General features: G+C 36.1%; 1 protein-coding gene across 1 annotated transcript; it reads left to right on the plus strand.

The window, feature by feature from the left end:
• The first annotated feature begins 12,373 nt into the window (after positions 1–12,373).
• Positions 12,374–14,809, plus strand: LOC139847214 (homeobox-leucine zipper protein ATHB-13-like). Its single transcript, XM_071836864.1, has 3 exons — positions 12,374–12,510; positions 12,894–13,294; positions 14,136–14,809. The coding sequence occupies exons 1-3, from the start codon at positions 12,384–12,386 to the stop codon at positions 14,559–14,561; spliced, it is 954 nt and encodes a 317-aa protein (XP_071692965.1). The 5' UTR covers positions 12,374–12,383; the 3' UTR covers positions 14,562–14,809.
• The last annotated feature ends 1,274 nt before the right edge of the window (positions 14,810–16,083 follow it).

A 16,083-nucleotide genomic window follows, 5' to 3' on the forward strand; every position in this document is an offset into this window, starting at 1 on the left:
CTTGGGGCGCTCCGATTTTATTCGTTAATAAGAAAGATGGATCCCTACGAATGTGCATTGACTATCATGAACTAAACAAATTGACGGTTAAGAACCGATATCCTCTTTCGCACATCGATGACCTCTTTGATCAATTACAAGGATCACGTGTATATTCAAAAATCGATCTCCGCTCGGGTTATCATCAATTAAGGGTTAAGGGGGAAGATGTCTCCAAAACCGCTTTCCAAACTCGTTATGGTAGTTATGAATTCCTTGTCATGCCATTTGGTCTCACTAACGCACCGGCGGTATTCATGGACCTTATGAACCGCGTGTGCAAACCGTATCTCGATAAATTCATCATTGTGTTCATCGATGACATCTTGGTCTATTCTAAAAGCGAAGAAGAACACGAACAACATCTCCGACTTGTGCTTGAACTCTTGAGACAAGAACGACTCTATGCTAAATTCTCCAAGTGTGAATTTTGGTTGAAGGAAGTTCAATTTCTTGGTCATGTTGTAAGTGATCAAGGTATTAAAGTCGATCCATCAAAAATCGAAGCCATTAGTAAATGGGAGACTCCTACTACTCCTACTCACATTCGTCAATTTTTGGGTCTCGCCGGATAATATCGTAAATTCATCAAGGATTTCTCTTTGGTTGCTCGCCCTCTAACCACGTTAACTCACAAGGGAAAGAAATTCATTTGGGCGACCGAACAAGAATTCGCATTTCAAATCTTGAAAACAAAGCTAACCATCGCTCCTATCTTGTCACTTCCCGAAGGCAATGACGATTTTGTTGTATATTGCGATGCCTCGAAATATGGTTTTGGGTGTGTATTGATCCAATGAAAGAAAGTCATTGCTTATGCCTCTCGACAATTGAAAATCCATGAACGGAACTATACGACACATGATCTCGAACTCGGAGCCGTTGTCTTCGCACTTAAAATGTGGAGACATTATCTTTATGGAACCAAAAGTACCATCTTCACCGATCACAAAAGCCTCCAACACATCTTCGATCAAAAGCAACTAAACATGAGACAACGACGGTGGATTGAAACTTTAAACAATTATGATTATGAGCTTCGTTACCATCCCGGGAAGGCAAACGTAGTAGCCAATGCCTTAAGTCAAAAAGAAAGAGTGGTGCCTCTTCGTGTCCGAGCTTTAAACATCACCATTCACACCAACCTCAATAGCCAAATTCGTGTAGCCCAAGACGAGGCTCTCAAGGATGAAAACATCTCTCTCGAACACTTGAACATCCTCACCTCTCGATTCGAAGTTAAAGAAACCGGACTCTGATATTTCACCGGAAGAATTTGGGTGCCTAGTTATGGGGACTTGCGAAGCCTTATTTTAGAGGAAGCCCATAAGTCAAGATATTCGATTCACCCCGGTGCCATTAAGATGTATCACGACCTCAAAGAACAATATTGGTGGCCGAACATCAAAAGGGACGTTGCTACTTATGTTGGAAAGTGCCTAACTTGCTCCAAAGTCAAAGCCGAACATCAAAGACCGTCCGGACTTCTTCAACAACCCGAAATCCCGCAATGGAAGTGGAAAAGGATAACGATGGATTTTATCACCAAACTACCAAAGACGGTTGGCGGTTATGATACTATTTGGGTTATTGTTGACCGTCTCACCAAATCCGCGCATTTCCTGGCCATGAAGGAAACCGACAACATGGAGAAACTCGCACAACTTTACATTAAAGAAATCATAGCCCGACACGGTGTGCCCTTATCGATTATCTCCGATCGAGATGGCCGATTTGTTTCTAGATTTTGGCGTACTTTACAAGAAGCGTTGGGAACGCGTTTAGACATTAGCACCACATACCATCCGCAAACCGACGGACAAAGTGAACGCACAATTCAAAACTTGGAAGACATGCTACGAGCTTGCGTTGTCGACTTTGGAAAAGCTTGGGATAAGCACTTGCCTCTCGCCGAATTCTCCAACAACAATAGTTATCACGCGAGTATTAACGCCACACCATTCGAAGCTTTATATGGCTGAAAATGTCGTTCACCTCTTTGTTGGGCCAAAGTAGGCGACACACAAATCACCGGACCCGAACTCATTCATGAAACAACCGAGAAAATCGTTCAAATCCGAGATAGGCTTAGGACGGCCGTAGTAGTCAAAAGTGCTATACCGACAAGAGACGCAACGACCTCGAATTTCAAGTCGGTGATCGTGTAATGTTAAAAGTTGCCCCTTGGAAAGGTGTAATCTGTTTCGGGAAACGCGGGAAGCTAAATCCGTGGTATATTGGTCCTTTCGAAATCTTAGGGCGTATTGGAACCGTTGCCTATCGTTTAGATCTTCCACCTCAATTGAGCTCCGTTCATCCTACCTTCTATGTATCTAACTTGAAAAAGTGTCTTGCCGAACCCGATATCGTCATCCCTCTCGAAGAACTTACTATTGATGACAAACTTCATTTTGTGAAAGAACCGGTTGAAATTGTGGACACCTCCGTCAAGACGTTGAAACAAAGCCGAATTCCGATTGTTAAGGTTCGTTGGAATGCCAAAAGAGGACCCGAGTTTACTTCGGAAAGGCAAGATCAAATGCAAAAGAAATACCCTCACTTGTTCCCGGTTCTGGAAACGCAAGATCCCGAGGAAGAAACAACGACTACTACGCCTACTTAAATTTCGGGACGAAATTTCTTTTAAGGAGTAGGTAATGTAACATCCTGCCTTTTTCCGTTTACTTTTCCGTTTAACTATTTTAAATTCCGTTATATGTTTATAACATCTCCCGTTAATACGCGTTTTAAAACATCTTATTTAGGTAACTCACGCACCCGCAACCGAACTTGAGGGACTAATTTTGCCAAGGTGCCAAAGAGGTGACTAGCTTTGACTAGTCAACCCCACCTCCCCATTTCCTTTTTCATTTCATTTCCATTTTCATTTAATACTTTCCAAATTTCTCTCAATCTTCATTTCAAAGATTCATCATCTAAATCACATCTAACAAGCTTCAATCAAAAGAAATTACATATTTGGAATCCTTGCAACTTCCTCTTCGATTCCATACCGATTTCATCAAGTTTGGGTAACTTTCTAAAATCACTAGATTTTGTGTTCTTGATGTTTTTAACTTATAAAGTTGTTAATTAGTGTCTATGGCTCAAGTCTAACATGAATATATGATTTATATGTTCGATCTTGTTATTTTTGATAACTAGCATGAACTTGAAAGTTTGGTGTGTTTGATTGGTGATTTGATTGCTTAAATGTTGTTAAATGTTATAAATGCATGTATTAAATGTGTTCCTAACATCACTAGCTTCAATTTAATGTGTAGGTTGTTTTAGAAAACTTCATAAGCATGATTAGTGATTTTGATGTTATTGGTTAGGGTTTGATAGAATTGAATGTGAACATTTAATGTATTGAATGCCATGAATTGTTGTTAGTAAGTAGTTAGTTGTATTGTATGCTTGATTACCTACGAAACGGCGCGTTATATGGATGCATTTAATTCCCGAATCAAAAAACGTGCATTGATGAACTTGAGCATTAATTGAGCATTAAATGTTGGAAAGTCGGTTATTGCAAATGATGTTTTTGGTTGGTGAAATATATTTAGTTGTGTTCTTTGTCAAATTACATTTCTAACGATATAAGATACGAGTTCTAAGTGTTTACGGTTTGTGTTTATGTTTGTTTGAATTTTGGTTTGGGACTTAGACAATTGAGACTGACCAGGTACCAGCACCCGTTATTCGCCGCGGCGCGGCCAGCCTTTGTCGCGGCGCGACAATAGGCGTAGTTTGATTCTGACCTACATGGTCAAAATTCGAAAAATGTTTGCTATGCTACGCACCTCCGATTCACATGTAACTTGTTCTAACATGCTTATATATGAATAAAAACCTCAGAAAAATAGTTCGGGACCCGATCCAAGCGTGTTGACTTTTTCGTTGACTTTGACTCGACCAAAGTTTGACTTTTTGTCAAACTTAACCAAATGATTATGCAACCTTCCTAACTTGTTTCTATACTTGTATCTTGCATGAAACTTGACAATTTGATTCACATGCTACATAATCGAGTCATAACGAGCCATAGGACTAATTGAACTTCTTTGATCAAACATGATTACCAATATTGATACAACCTATTTGTTTAGGTCAAGACTAGCATTCGTTCTTGCATACGTTTACTTGTTGAAGTACTTTTACATACGTGCACTCAAGGTGAGATCATAGTCCCACTTTTACTCTTTTGAACTTACAATTGGGATGAGAAAACATAAACGTTTCTTTTTACTAAGTGAACACAAGTACAGGAAAACAAACATTCTACATATGAGTTTGAACAAAAATCCTCAATTCGATTATCATTAGTTACACTTGTCGGGTGTAAGTGAGAACTTATGTTATATGGCCATATGGGTTTGACAAACCCTCATTCAAACGGTTCGCTATCGTTTACGAATGAAATATATTTTCGAGAAACAGTGTATGTTCTAACACTATTGTGATGGGGTTCTATGGAAGGAATGTTAAGCATTGATAACTGGGTGCTCTTGAAACAAACTTTTAGAATGTATTACTATTATATCAATGTTACAAATCTTGTGGTTCACTTGTACTTACTTACTTAAACCTATGATTTCACCAACGTTTTCGTTGATAGATTTCTATGTTTTTCTTAGGTCCTTGAACGTTTTGTGATACATGCTTCTGCTCATTACTTTTGATACTTGCTTGGATGTCGAGTATATACATGCATACATGGAGCATCTTTTGGCTACTTTTAAATCGTGTCGCATAGATTTCAATTGTACTTATAACTTTGTAACGTAACTTTTGGATGAACGATTCTTGTAAACTTGGGAACAAATCTTAACTTTTGAAATGAATGCGACATATTTTCGGTCAAACGTCATTTAAAGACTTATGACCACGTAATGGGACCTAAGTAGTCGGCGCCGTCAAATGACGATTTTGTCGGGTCGCTACAATTCGGATGTTTGGCGGTTTTGAGTGATCAAGTTCACGGTAAAGACTTTGGTCATTCAGATACTTGGAGTTATCGTATGTTATTTTGTGTGAATGTTGCGTCAGTCCGGGTAAAGTACTTTGCGTGACCATGTGAAAATGGTAAGGTACGCAATTGTAATAGTGACTGATCACCATTATTACAACCGTGTATCTTGACACCAAGCATGACATGACGAGTACCGAGCTGAGTAAACGTGGCATGGTCGGGGTAGATTCGGGATAAATAAGGAATCTTTTATTGGTTCCTAAGATATCGTTGCCTCGGGTGATGTGCTTGTAGTCACATCGGGTTCATTGCAAGTCGAGAAGTGTTACGGTGGATTCAGTTAGTTAAGTAAGTGAGCCAACTCACGAGTTCGGCGCGTACTTAGTCACCCTAAGTAGTGGGTGCATTATTGAGATTGTCATTCGTTGTAGTTACTCATCGTAACTAGGATGACCGATTAGTGAGTGTGTGTGCGACGAAGACTTAAATCCCGTGATGGGACGTATCAAGTCTAATGATTGTAGTTTGGGTTACACTCGGTAGAGTGTGGGGTTAGAGGATCGTGTAAGGATTCTAGTTGTGAGTCGCCTTGGAATTGGCGAATCGGGGAGTCCTTGGGTCATTAAACTCATGGGAGTGGGACCCGTATGATGATGATTGCGTTAGTGTGCTAGCGTTATGGATTATAGGGTAACATTCCTAACGGAATATCCCTTTTTGTAGTGGTTGTGTCTATATTTGGAAGGGTGTAAGACTTGGTGTTTCCAAGCACCTCTTAGTATTAGACGGAAGGTTTCGTTAAGCTATATCGTTTGGCCTTGTGAAATTGCGGGTAGCGTGTGATCGCTAGGAACTTTCGATAAGACAATAAACCGTAAGGTTTTTGGGTAGGTATGATTTCGGGTCATTATTGTGGAGAGATGGGTGACATCGGGTGTATGGAACCTAAAGATCGAGTTTCTAAATCTTGGTAGATTATGGTGAGAGTTTGCATGACACGGCGTCAGGTGCCTTCTTATAACTGCTAGTGTAATGTTCAACTCCGGTAGTGGTGTGATCACTTTGTGCTTAGGGTGACCGTGAGATACCCTTGGAAGCATCGAAGATTATAATAGTGAGCGACGGGTGATAGTAATTCGACGGTTGCAAAAGTCGAAGTTTAAGAACGATGCGGTAACTACTTCTTATGAAGTGACGGATGAGCAAATCTTGTTGCTCTTAAGTGATAGACGGGTAAAGATGACCGGTGAGCCGGTGATGGAATTAATGTTCGGATAGGTCGAAGGTTATGATGAAGTGTTGATATTGCGGTCGACGCAATTATTGTGTTGGGTTAATCACTCTTCTCCATGAGAGTGAGCCACTGTTGATAAAGGTTCGTTGGGTTGAAGGTTGGGTGTTCTCAGCTGAGATGCACAACTGATTAAGCGGAGTGGCATATGCCTATGCTTAGAGGCGTATGTAGGACTTTGGTGGAGTTCTCTTTGCGAACGATTAAGGTAGTTGATTGCGATTTGTGGTATGAAGGTGCGATGTCGTCGCGTGTACGACATCTCAAGTGATTATGTACGATGGCTCTGAGAGCCTAAGGTGAATTTGCGGTGATTTTGAAAACGATGAGAGTGTTCATATGTGTCGTGGAATGACAATTCCACGAGGTGTTATCATTTTGTGGTGAGAATGTGGAGCTGAATCCTATGTGGGGGAGTTTTACTGCCGCTCGAGGAAGCTCCGGTGGTGTTAGATCAAGTGAAGTGTCAGATTTCTTGAGTAAGGTGGTCGTGTAGTACCAAAGTGCGGTATGAGACCAAGTGTGGAATTTGAGGTCCCAGAAGTGAAAGAATGAAGTTGTCGTTGCAGGTGATCTCGTAATGTAAATCAGGGTTGCTAAGAAACTCGGATAGTACTATGGAGTAGGATTATGTGGTGGATACTGTATTTTCCCTGTCGGGAAACATGATCGTGAAAATTGTCAGTGAATTATTCCACTTTATGGACGAATGTGAGGCGGGGAGTGTCAGATCCGATTGTCTCACATCGAGGCACGCGGATGTTGTTTGCTTGCGAGAGTGTATTTCCCTTGTAAGGTGACCCGTTGGTGCGTTGAAATGTCGAGACCATCCTTAATGGGCGGTCTAGGTAGGAGGATTCACCCGGCGATGGTGAATATTTTTGCGGGTCGCGTGACGAATTGCGAATTTTGTGATAATAATTCGTTGTTGACGGGATTCTAGTGCACGAATAGTTTCCATGCTAGTACTAGGAAGCCGGAAATGTAAGGATGCTTTGGAGGGTTTAGGGGAGAAACCCTGTGTTGAGTATTGATGTTTTGGCAAGATCGTGGTATATTATTGTCGTTTTGAATTAATTCAGTGACGAATGGTCGTTGGCGGAGCAAATGATGGGAAGGTTGTGTTCCCAGTATGAGTAGTTGGCGATATCGAAATTTTTTCATTGAAGGAGTAGCCCGGTTGCGGTAACGGGGGAGGGGAGTTGGTTCCTGAATCAGATAACATTCATGAATGACCGGTTGAGTAGTACGTTTATGAACCGATCAAGTACAGAGTTTTAATAAGGCATGGATTCTTCTCGATTGAATTAATGCAAGACTTGATTCACGGCATAGTGGACCTAGTAGATCGCGTTGGGTGATAGGTTTTTGGATATAGTTTGTTGCGAGTTATAGCCGAGAGAATTTGAAGGAATATATGGTGTTTTCCATATTTCCTAAGTGTGTATTTTGGACGTCGAGCGTATGAGATGCCGCTAGTTGCGGTAATGCACGCTAATGATTATTAGCGTGTGGTGAGATATTCGAGTTAATGGAAAATTTTTGTGAACATCGAGTTTGGATGGGTGTCAGAGGACCATAGAGTGTGGGTCTGATTGGTTAAGTGACGGAGATCACGAGGACGTGATCCAGTTTAAGTAGGGGAGAGTTGTAAGATCCTGAATTTTGTGCATCAGAAAATGTTCCTGAAAGTGTCAGTAAATGTGTGCATCAGAAAGCGCCACTAAAAGTGAACCTAACACTTATGCATTTTCAGAATTTACATCAGAATCTGTCAACCTCAGTCCCTGAACTTTTAAATTGAAGCTGGAAACTGAAAAATGAAAGTGAGCTGCATGTATCGCGTTTGGGGCACATGTATCGCGTTTTGGTTCATCGTGGATCGCGATGAAATAGGTTGAAACGCGACGGCTTGGAAATCCCCCACCTGACCACTTTATCGAGTTTGAGTTGGTGTTGTCGCGTCCTGGTTGTCGTGTAACGCGACAGGTCATCACGAAACGCGACAAAGTCGCTGAAGTGACATTTTTAATGGATATTTTGGGGGTATAATGGTCTTTTCACTTGAGAACGGATTGGTAGCCATAATATCAGTTTTAGATCCACTTTTGGATCATTTTCACATCCACAACTCTCTCATCTTCAAACCCTAGAGAGAGAAAGAGTTTTTAGAGAGGGAAAGCTCCAATTGAAGAAGGAGGAGGTTGATTCGGGTTAAAGTGCAAGAGTTAAGGTTGTTCACCTCGTTAACGGCTACGTTTTGGTAGTGTTGGTAAGTTCTAACTCCGATTTTCATTATTTGGTTTTGATATTCAAATTAGGGTTTGAGCTTGATTTTGTTAGAAACCCTTTAATGGTTGTGAAATGGGTTTGTTGTGGTTAGTAGATGAGTTTTGACCCGTTATTGGTGGGTTAGGGTTTGATGACGATTTTGGTCATGGTTTTGGGTGTAAATCACTAATTATAAATGTGTTAGTGTATAGATGTTCATAAGAACATGTTAGTTGGTCAAAAATGGGTGTTGACTTTGATTTAGTGTCAAACTAAGATTTGAGTCAAGTTCTGGTGAATCAAGCATGTAAATACTTGATTTAAGTGTTAGTTGGTGTTTTGGAAATATAATCACTAGTCGTTAGTGATTTTGGGCATTTTTGGGGCTTATGTCAAAATGGGCAAGTTGATTGGGTCAACTTTGGTAATGACACTAATCTTGGATTAAATGAGTGTTAAACACTTTTGTTAAGTGTTAAATGACGTCTTTAAATGAAAGTAATCGTGGGAAGTGATTTAGGGTTAAAATGGTATTTTTAACATAAGTCAAATGTGGTCAAAAGTAATATGGGTCAATATTGCACGTGTTGAGATTTTTGGTGTAAATGACGTTCGAAATGATTACTACCTAAGTAGTAATTTAGGGTTAAGACCTAGGTTGGTCTAATTGTTGTCAAGTATAATTTGAGTTAAATTGTGCTTTGTAGATTGGGTTTGAATTACCACCCGAAGTGGTAATTAGTTTGTGTCCGTTAGGTGTTAAATGGTCGGGTTTTGGCGAGCAAGGTGTGAGCCCTTGGCTAAGGGATAATTGTGTCGGATTCTTTTTTAGAGAATCTATATTTATGTGTATATTGTGCATATGTGCGATATAGGTAACTATTTGCTCGGATATGAGGACGGAGATCATAATACACTACTTTTGCGGGCATTCCAAGGTTAGTGGAATAATTATGCATGTATGTATATAGTGTATTTATTTGTGAATGTTATGGTATGAACCAACGAGCCGGTAGTACCATAACATGTATGTGACGAATGCCATGATGTGAACCACGAGCCGGTAACATCTTGGTATTTGGGTTGATGCGAGCACCACGAGCCGATAGCATCAAAGTGTGAACCACGAGCCGGTAGCACTATAAAATGAGGTGTGAACCACGAGCCGGTAGCGTCAAAGTGTGAACCAAGAAGCCGGTAGCACTATAAAATGAGGTGTGAACCACGAGCCGGTAGTGCCAAAATGTGAACCAAGGAGCCGGTAGCACTATAAAAGAGTATGACTCAAATGCGTAGTGGCGTGAATCAAGGAGCCGGTAGCGTCATAGCATTACGTATAGTGTGAACCATGAGCCGGTAGCACCATAGCGTTTATGGTTAACCATAGGGTTTGTGTATGTGTTGTAGTGTAGCATATTATATTGTTCGAGTATATGCTATTGGTTATGCTAGCTTGCGATATTGGAGGTTATTAGCTTTATACTTGATATAGTTTGCTAATTATATTGCTAGTATGTATGCGGTATGTGAGTAAGTGTATGCAAGTAGGTACATTATATATGTATATATTTAATTATTGCATTCACTAAGCTTTATGCTTACCCCTCTCATTGTTTACCTTTTTACAGGTATTGTGATTGTGAAGCTAGCTAGTTGTTAGACTAGATGCGTAGGAGCGTTTGGGCTCGATGGGGTAGCTTATGGAGATTTGGACGCTGATTGGGGATTTGGTAGTCCCCGGGATTATGCTCTTGGTGTCGGGTTGGGTTATTGAGTATTAACCCGTGTTTGTGTAATTAAATTATTATTACAAAATCTCTTGTAAGGTGTCATTTGGGTACCATGGATCATTGTAAGTTGTTAAACGTAATGTCACGATTTTATGTTTTTGGTTAAAACATAGTTGGAAATATTGTGTATTAATGGGACCTAACTTATAAAAAAAATGTGCTTCGTTTTTGGTAAACAGATTTGGGGTCGTTACAATATGTACTTATAGTACTTATATACATACATACACACACACACACACATACATATATATTAATATATATATATATATATATATATATATATATATATATATATATATATATATATATATATATATATATATATATATATATATATATATATATATTAATTTACAAATACTTTTCATATATGAGTAAATTGAATCACCCATAAATGTTGATGGAGAATTAGAATTAACATAAAATACTTTGAAAAAACTTATATTTTACCTCTATGATCAAATATATAGTTTGTCGTTCATATGTGCATATTTGTTTGTAAACATTTAAACAAATTCATATAATTTACAAATTAACACGTAATTTTTGGTAATACAAATATTTTGTTAATGATATGAACATTAATTAACATGTGTATGTAATTTATTGCATTTTAAATCATAAAAACTATGAAATTAAAAAGTTCTCGCAGTTTCGTCGTTTTTGTAGTTCTCGTTTGAACTATATATATATATATATATATATATATATATATATATATATATATATATATATATATATATATGAATTTGGTAAGGACAATTCTTAGGGTTTATTTTAACACGCTTTAAACAGTTGTACATAATGATTACTTTTTGGCACTTACATGTATGAACAGTTGTTTAAAACGCGTTTAACGACTGGTCTAAAAGTTTTCGTCACTAAAATTCATCTATATACATTTTTATACATATGAAATATATTCAGGGGTAAAGGAACAATAATATCAATTGCAAAATTTTATATACCTAGATACCCGAAAATAAATAGGAAAATTAAAAGTGAGTAACAAAAAGAATATTTTATTGATAACATTAGTATCGTAAACGTTAGTACTAGAATAAAATTACAATCAATTCTTCCATTTAATGTCGCATAGTTTCTTAACCATTGTTATTTTACAAATCCCCAACAGACTTCTCAAATTTTTGATACCACTAACACTTTTCAATATCATAATATACTTGGAATAGCTTAGCCCAATTGTTGCAGCTTTAAATAAACCAACATCAGCAACATTAAATAATCTAATAGCGACAAAATAAACAATACGATAACAACAACGGTAATATAACATATAGTAATACGTTTATGAGCTTGTCCGTTAAAATACATTTCTGCAATTGTCAGATATACTTAATTTTGCTTAAATATCATATTTTTGTATTACTTTAGATATTTGATTATCCATTTAAATTTATTTATATACTTAAGTCTTTTTTAAATAAATTAAGTTTATTCGTTAGAAGAAGAAAATATGGGATTAGTTATTTAAAAAAGAAAAAATTGACGAAAATTGTTGAAATGTCACATGGCGGAAGTTAATTAAAGTGTGACACATCGGCATATCGCATTATATATATATATATATATATATATATATATATATATATATATATATATATATATATATATATATATATATATTATAAGAAGTTAATAAAATAATAATAATTAATATAAATATTTAATATTTATAATAAAATAATGAGTGAAATTTCAAGCAGTTAGTATGTACCATCTATATGTAATTTACTCTATGAATTTTTATTTTACCAAAGATGTGTGTCATGTTTATAGTTTCTCCATTCCTTCTCACCTCAATATCCTTCTCACCTCCCTCCATCCCTCTTTAATTTCTCTTCAAATCTCTCTCTTTCTTTTTCTCTATCTCACAAATGATGAGTATGAGACCACAAAAATTTCGGTAACGTTGACACAGTTAGTCATATGATTAGAGGATAGAGAAGGTTAGCTTAAGCAGCTGATGACTTACACTTAGCTTAAGCAGCTGATGACTTACACTAGATCCATGGCCTTTTATTCCAACAATTTCATGTTACAATCCTCCCAAGAAGATGACCATCACCAATCTTTCTCTCCAATTCTCCAACCTTGCACCACCACTCAAGATTTCAGTGGTAATTAACTTATTAAACTTATCATGATCATGATCATTATCCATTGATGAGTTGAACTATATGTACAACTCATTTATGCATTAAGGTTTTACCTTCAACTCTCTTTTTTTTATATAATACTCATCCAACATATCCTAGTGGTTGGGGCTCTAATTTCCTCACAAGAGGTATCAGGTTCCAATTTCACTGTACCCATTTTTTAGGGTGACTAGGGAAAAATGTCGGAAACGGCGAGTAAACATAATACTCTTATTCTCGGTAGTCTGAACAAGAAAGATCTGTTTCCGTTTTCTCAGGTTTTTTATATGATTGTTTCCATTTTCAAGCACCAAATCCTAATGGGTATGGTGAAAGTTTGGATCTTTATGCTTAATTTGATGCAGGTGTGGCATCATTCTTGGGAAAAAGATCTATGTCTTATTCGGGTATGAACAACATGGATGGATGTGATCAAGAAGCCAACATAAATGGTGAAGATGACTTATCAGATGATGGATCACAGCTTCTTGCAGGAGAGAAAAAAAGAAGATTAAATATAGAACAAGTAAAAACACTTGAGAGGAATTTTGAATTGGGAAATAAACTTGAACCTGAAAGAAAAATGCAACTAGCAAGAGCACTTGGACTTCAACCAAGACAGATTGCAATTTGGTTTCAAAACAGAAGGGCTAGATGGAAGACTAAACAGTTGGAAAAAGACTATGATACCCTCAAGAAACAGTTTGATGCTGTGAAAGCTGAAAATGATTCCCTCCAATCTCAAAATCATAAACTTCATGTTGAGGTATAAAACCATTAATAATCATTACCCTTTGTAACTTTGTGTGCATTTCTATTTTTGGATACTGCACTAGAAGTATCATGACCAAATTAAAAACTTCTGACCACTTTTTAGATTAGTAATCAACTTTTAATTCTGCTAATCTAGTGGCAACTGGATTAAAGGTAGTAGCTTTTAACCACCCGTGATCTTTGTTTGATTTTCTTTACATGAGTAGGTTGAAAAGTTGCATTATGTGCACTGATAAAGGATAAATTAAAGTAATGCTTTAGGTGATTGACATTTATTTTAGAGCAAGGGAAATAAAATCATTGCACTATTACTCATATTGTTGGTCATGACCAAAGTATGTATCTTTGAATGAAATAGCCAACATGGAGCATATCATATGCATGGCCAAAACAATTAATGTAAATAGAATATTAAAATTTAAAGTATATACGTAATTACTAAAGTTTTTCCGTTAAACATTCAACGCTGAATTATTTCATTAAATGGTAATCAGACGCATCCTAAATCTAACTACGACCACACACTATGGTCATAATGTAATCTTTGTTTAGTGTAACTATAGCGATAAATGTTCTTTGAGAAACAAGTTTGCTTTCTTGTAGAACTAGATAAAAATTATTAGAATTGTATCCCAAATTTGTAATAAATTAGTTTTATATATAAATAAATCTTGACATTAGAAATTAACTAGCTTCTTATAGGACTAGGTAAAACAAATCCACCAAAAAGGGTTTAAATTCATTACTTATACAGTCTTTCTTATGTTCCATTTCTAGTCTAGTGTATATAATGATGATTGTTTAATTAAACAAAAAGATTGAAAATTTTGCAGATAATGGCACTTAAAAATAAAGAACCAACAGAACTAATCAATCTCAACATAAAAGAAACAGAAGGATCTTGCAGCAACAGAACTGATCATGAAAATAGTTCCGAAATAAATCTAGACATCTCTACAACAGCAGCAACCGAAAGCCCTATTTCGTCACACTATCAACAACACCAACATCATCAGCAACAACCAATTCCCAATCTTTTTCCATCATCGAGTAGTATCATCGAAAGGCCTAATTCAAACAACATTGTGGCCCGTCAACTCTTTCACGATTCATCAGCAACAACAGATCATCATCAAATTCACTGTCCGAAACTCGAACAATCGACTGCCATGAAAGAAGAATGTTTTAGCAGTATGTTTGTTGGTATTGAAGATCACTCAGGGTTTTGGCCATGGTTGGAACAACCACAATTCAATTAAAAAGATCAAGAAATAAAAGAACGATGATAACAGAACTTTGATCAAGTCGCCCTGTGTACGTATTTTGGTTTCAATTATGCATGTATTAAAGTTAGAGATCAATCTGTTCGTTCTCTAAGCTTTAAATTCTATTTTGGCACTTAGATTTTAATAGAGTTCAAGTTATAAGTAAAGGTATTATTATGAAATATCTATAATTCCATATTTATTATTGTTTGGATATCCATATCCATATATTCAAAGAAATAAAAGGGTGTTAATCAGTACGTGCGTTTGCCATTAATTATATATTATATATTAACTAATAAATAATACTACTATATACTGTCCATTGTCCACATACAACATATTTAAGTTGAAAAAACGTTTAATCCTTCGTTCTCAACATATTTAAGTCATGCATGTTTTTTATTCACTAAAGTTATGATTTCTCTGCAGCTAAAACATCTCTGCATTCAAATAATAGTAGGTGTGACCCTTTGCTGATTTTGATGAAATCAGGGAAAAGGTCAATACTGTATGGTAGGCGTATAAGGAGAAATATTACCCGTGTATAATAATTTTATTTATTTATTTTTATGTTTATATATTTATAAAGTTACGGAGTAAAATTTTGAAATAGTATAGTTTGGAACATTTAAAATGATTCCTTGATATTAATATATTTTATTTTATTCATTATAAAAATATTAATATAAATGATGGCTTCACATCAGAGGTGTCTTCGAGTATAGACAAAATAAACAACTGTTTAGGGCTCAAAAATTTAGAATGACTCAAATTCTGAATATGTAAATATTCTTTTTTTCAATATATTAAATTAAATCAAATAAAAATTTGTCAATTAAATTTAAAGTATCTTGTTTTCAATATTTAAATACAATGTAAGTAAATAAATTGATAAATTAAGTAATATTTGTTATGCGTAGTAAAAAATTTAACGTATATGTAGGTACATTTTAATTTTCGTCCAGGTCTTTAAATTGTCGAAACGGCCCTGCTTGAAATTAACAATAACAACAAACTTTCTTTATTCCTATCAGACTTTGTTAAAGTTCAATATACAACGTATGGATCTATACCAATGCCCTCTCTTCACATGGATCAAACAAAAACTTATATGTTTAAATGTTTAATAAGCATGATCCGTTAAGATTAAAGGCAAATAGAGATAAAGGGCTTTATATATGATCCAACTATGTGTAAGATTTACGATATTTAAGTTTAAAATAATTTATACGGTATTTTGTCTTCATTTAAAAGTAAATTCATATTCATATGTTTCACTCTTTCAAACAAAAAAAGTTGAGGTTCCATGTGTGATTAATATGTTACTAACAGTTTTCATCTAAAACCTTACATCTCAAATTATAAAATTGAACATAACCTTTCTCATGTAAATAAATGTTAATGATGAAATTAAATGCAGCAATTGGACAAATGTGTGTAAAATGGATTTGTGTGTGAAAGAGGAAACAAAGAAAAAGGGTATCAAACACACATTCCAAGGTAGAAAGATGAC

The sequence above is a fragment of the Rutidosis leptorrhynchoides genome, chromosome 5 (genome assembly GCF_046630445.1).
Source record: "Rutidosis leptorrhynchoides isolate AG116_Rl617_1_P2 chromosome 5, CSIRO_AGI_Rlap_v1, whole genome shotgun sequence".
Lineage (NCBI taxonomy): Eukaryota > Viridiplantae > Streptophyta > Magnoliopsida > Asterales > Asteraceae > Rutidosis > Rutidosis leptorrhynchoides.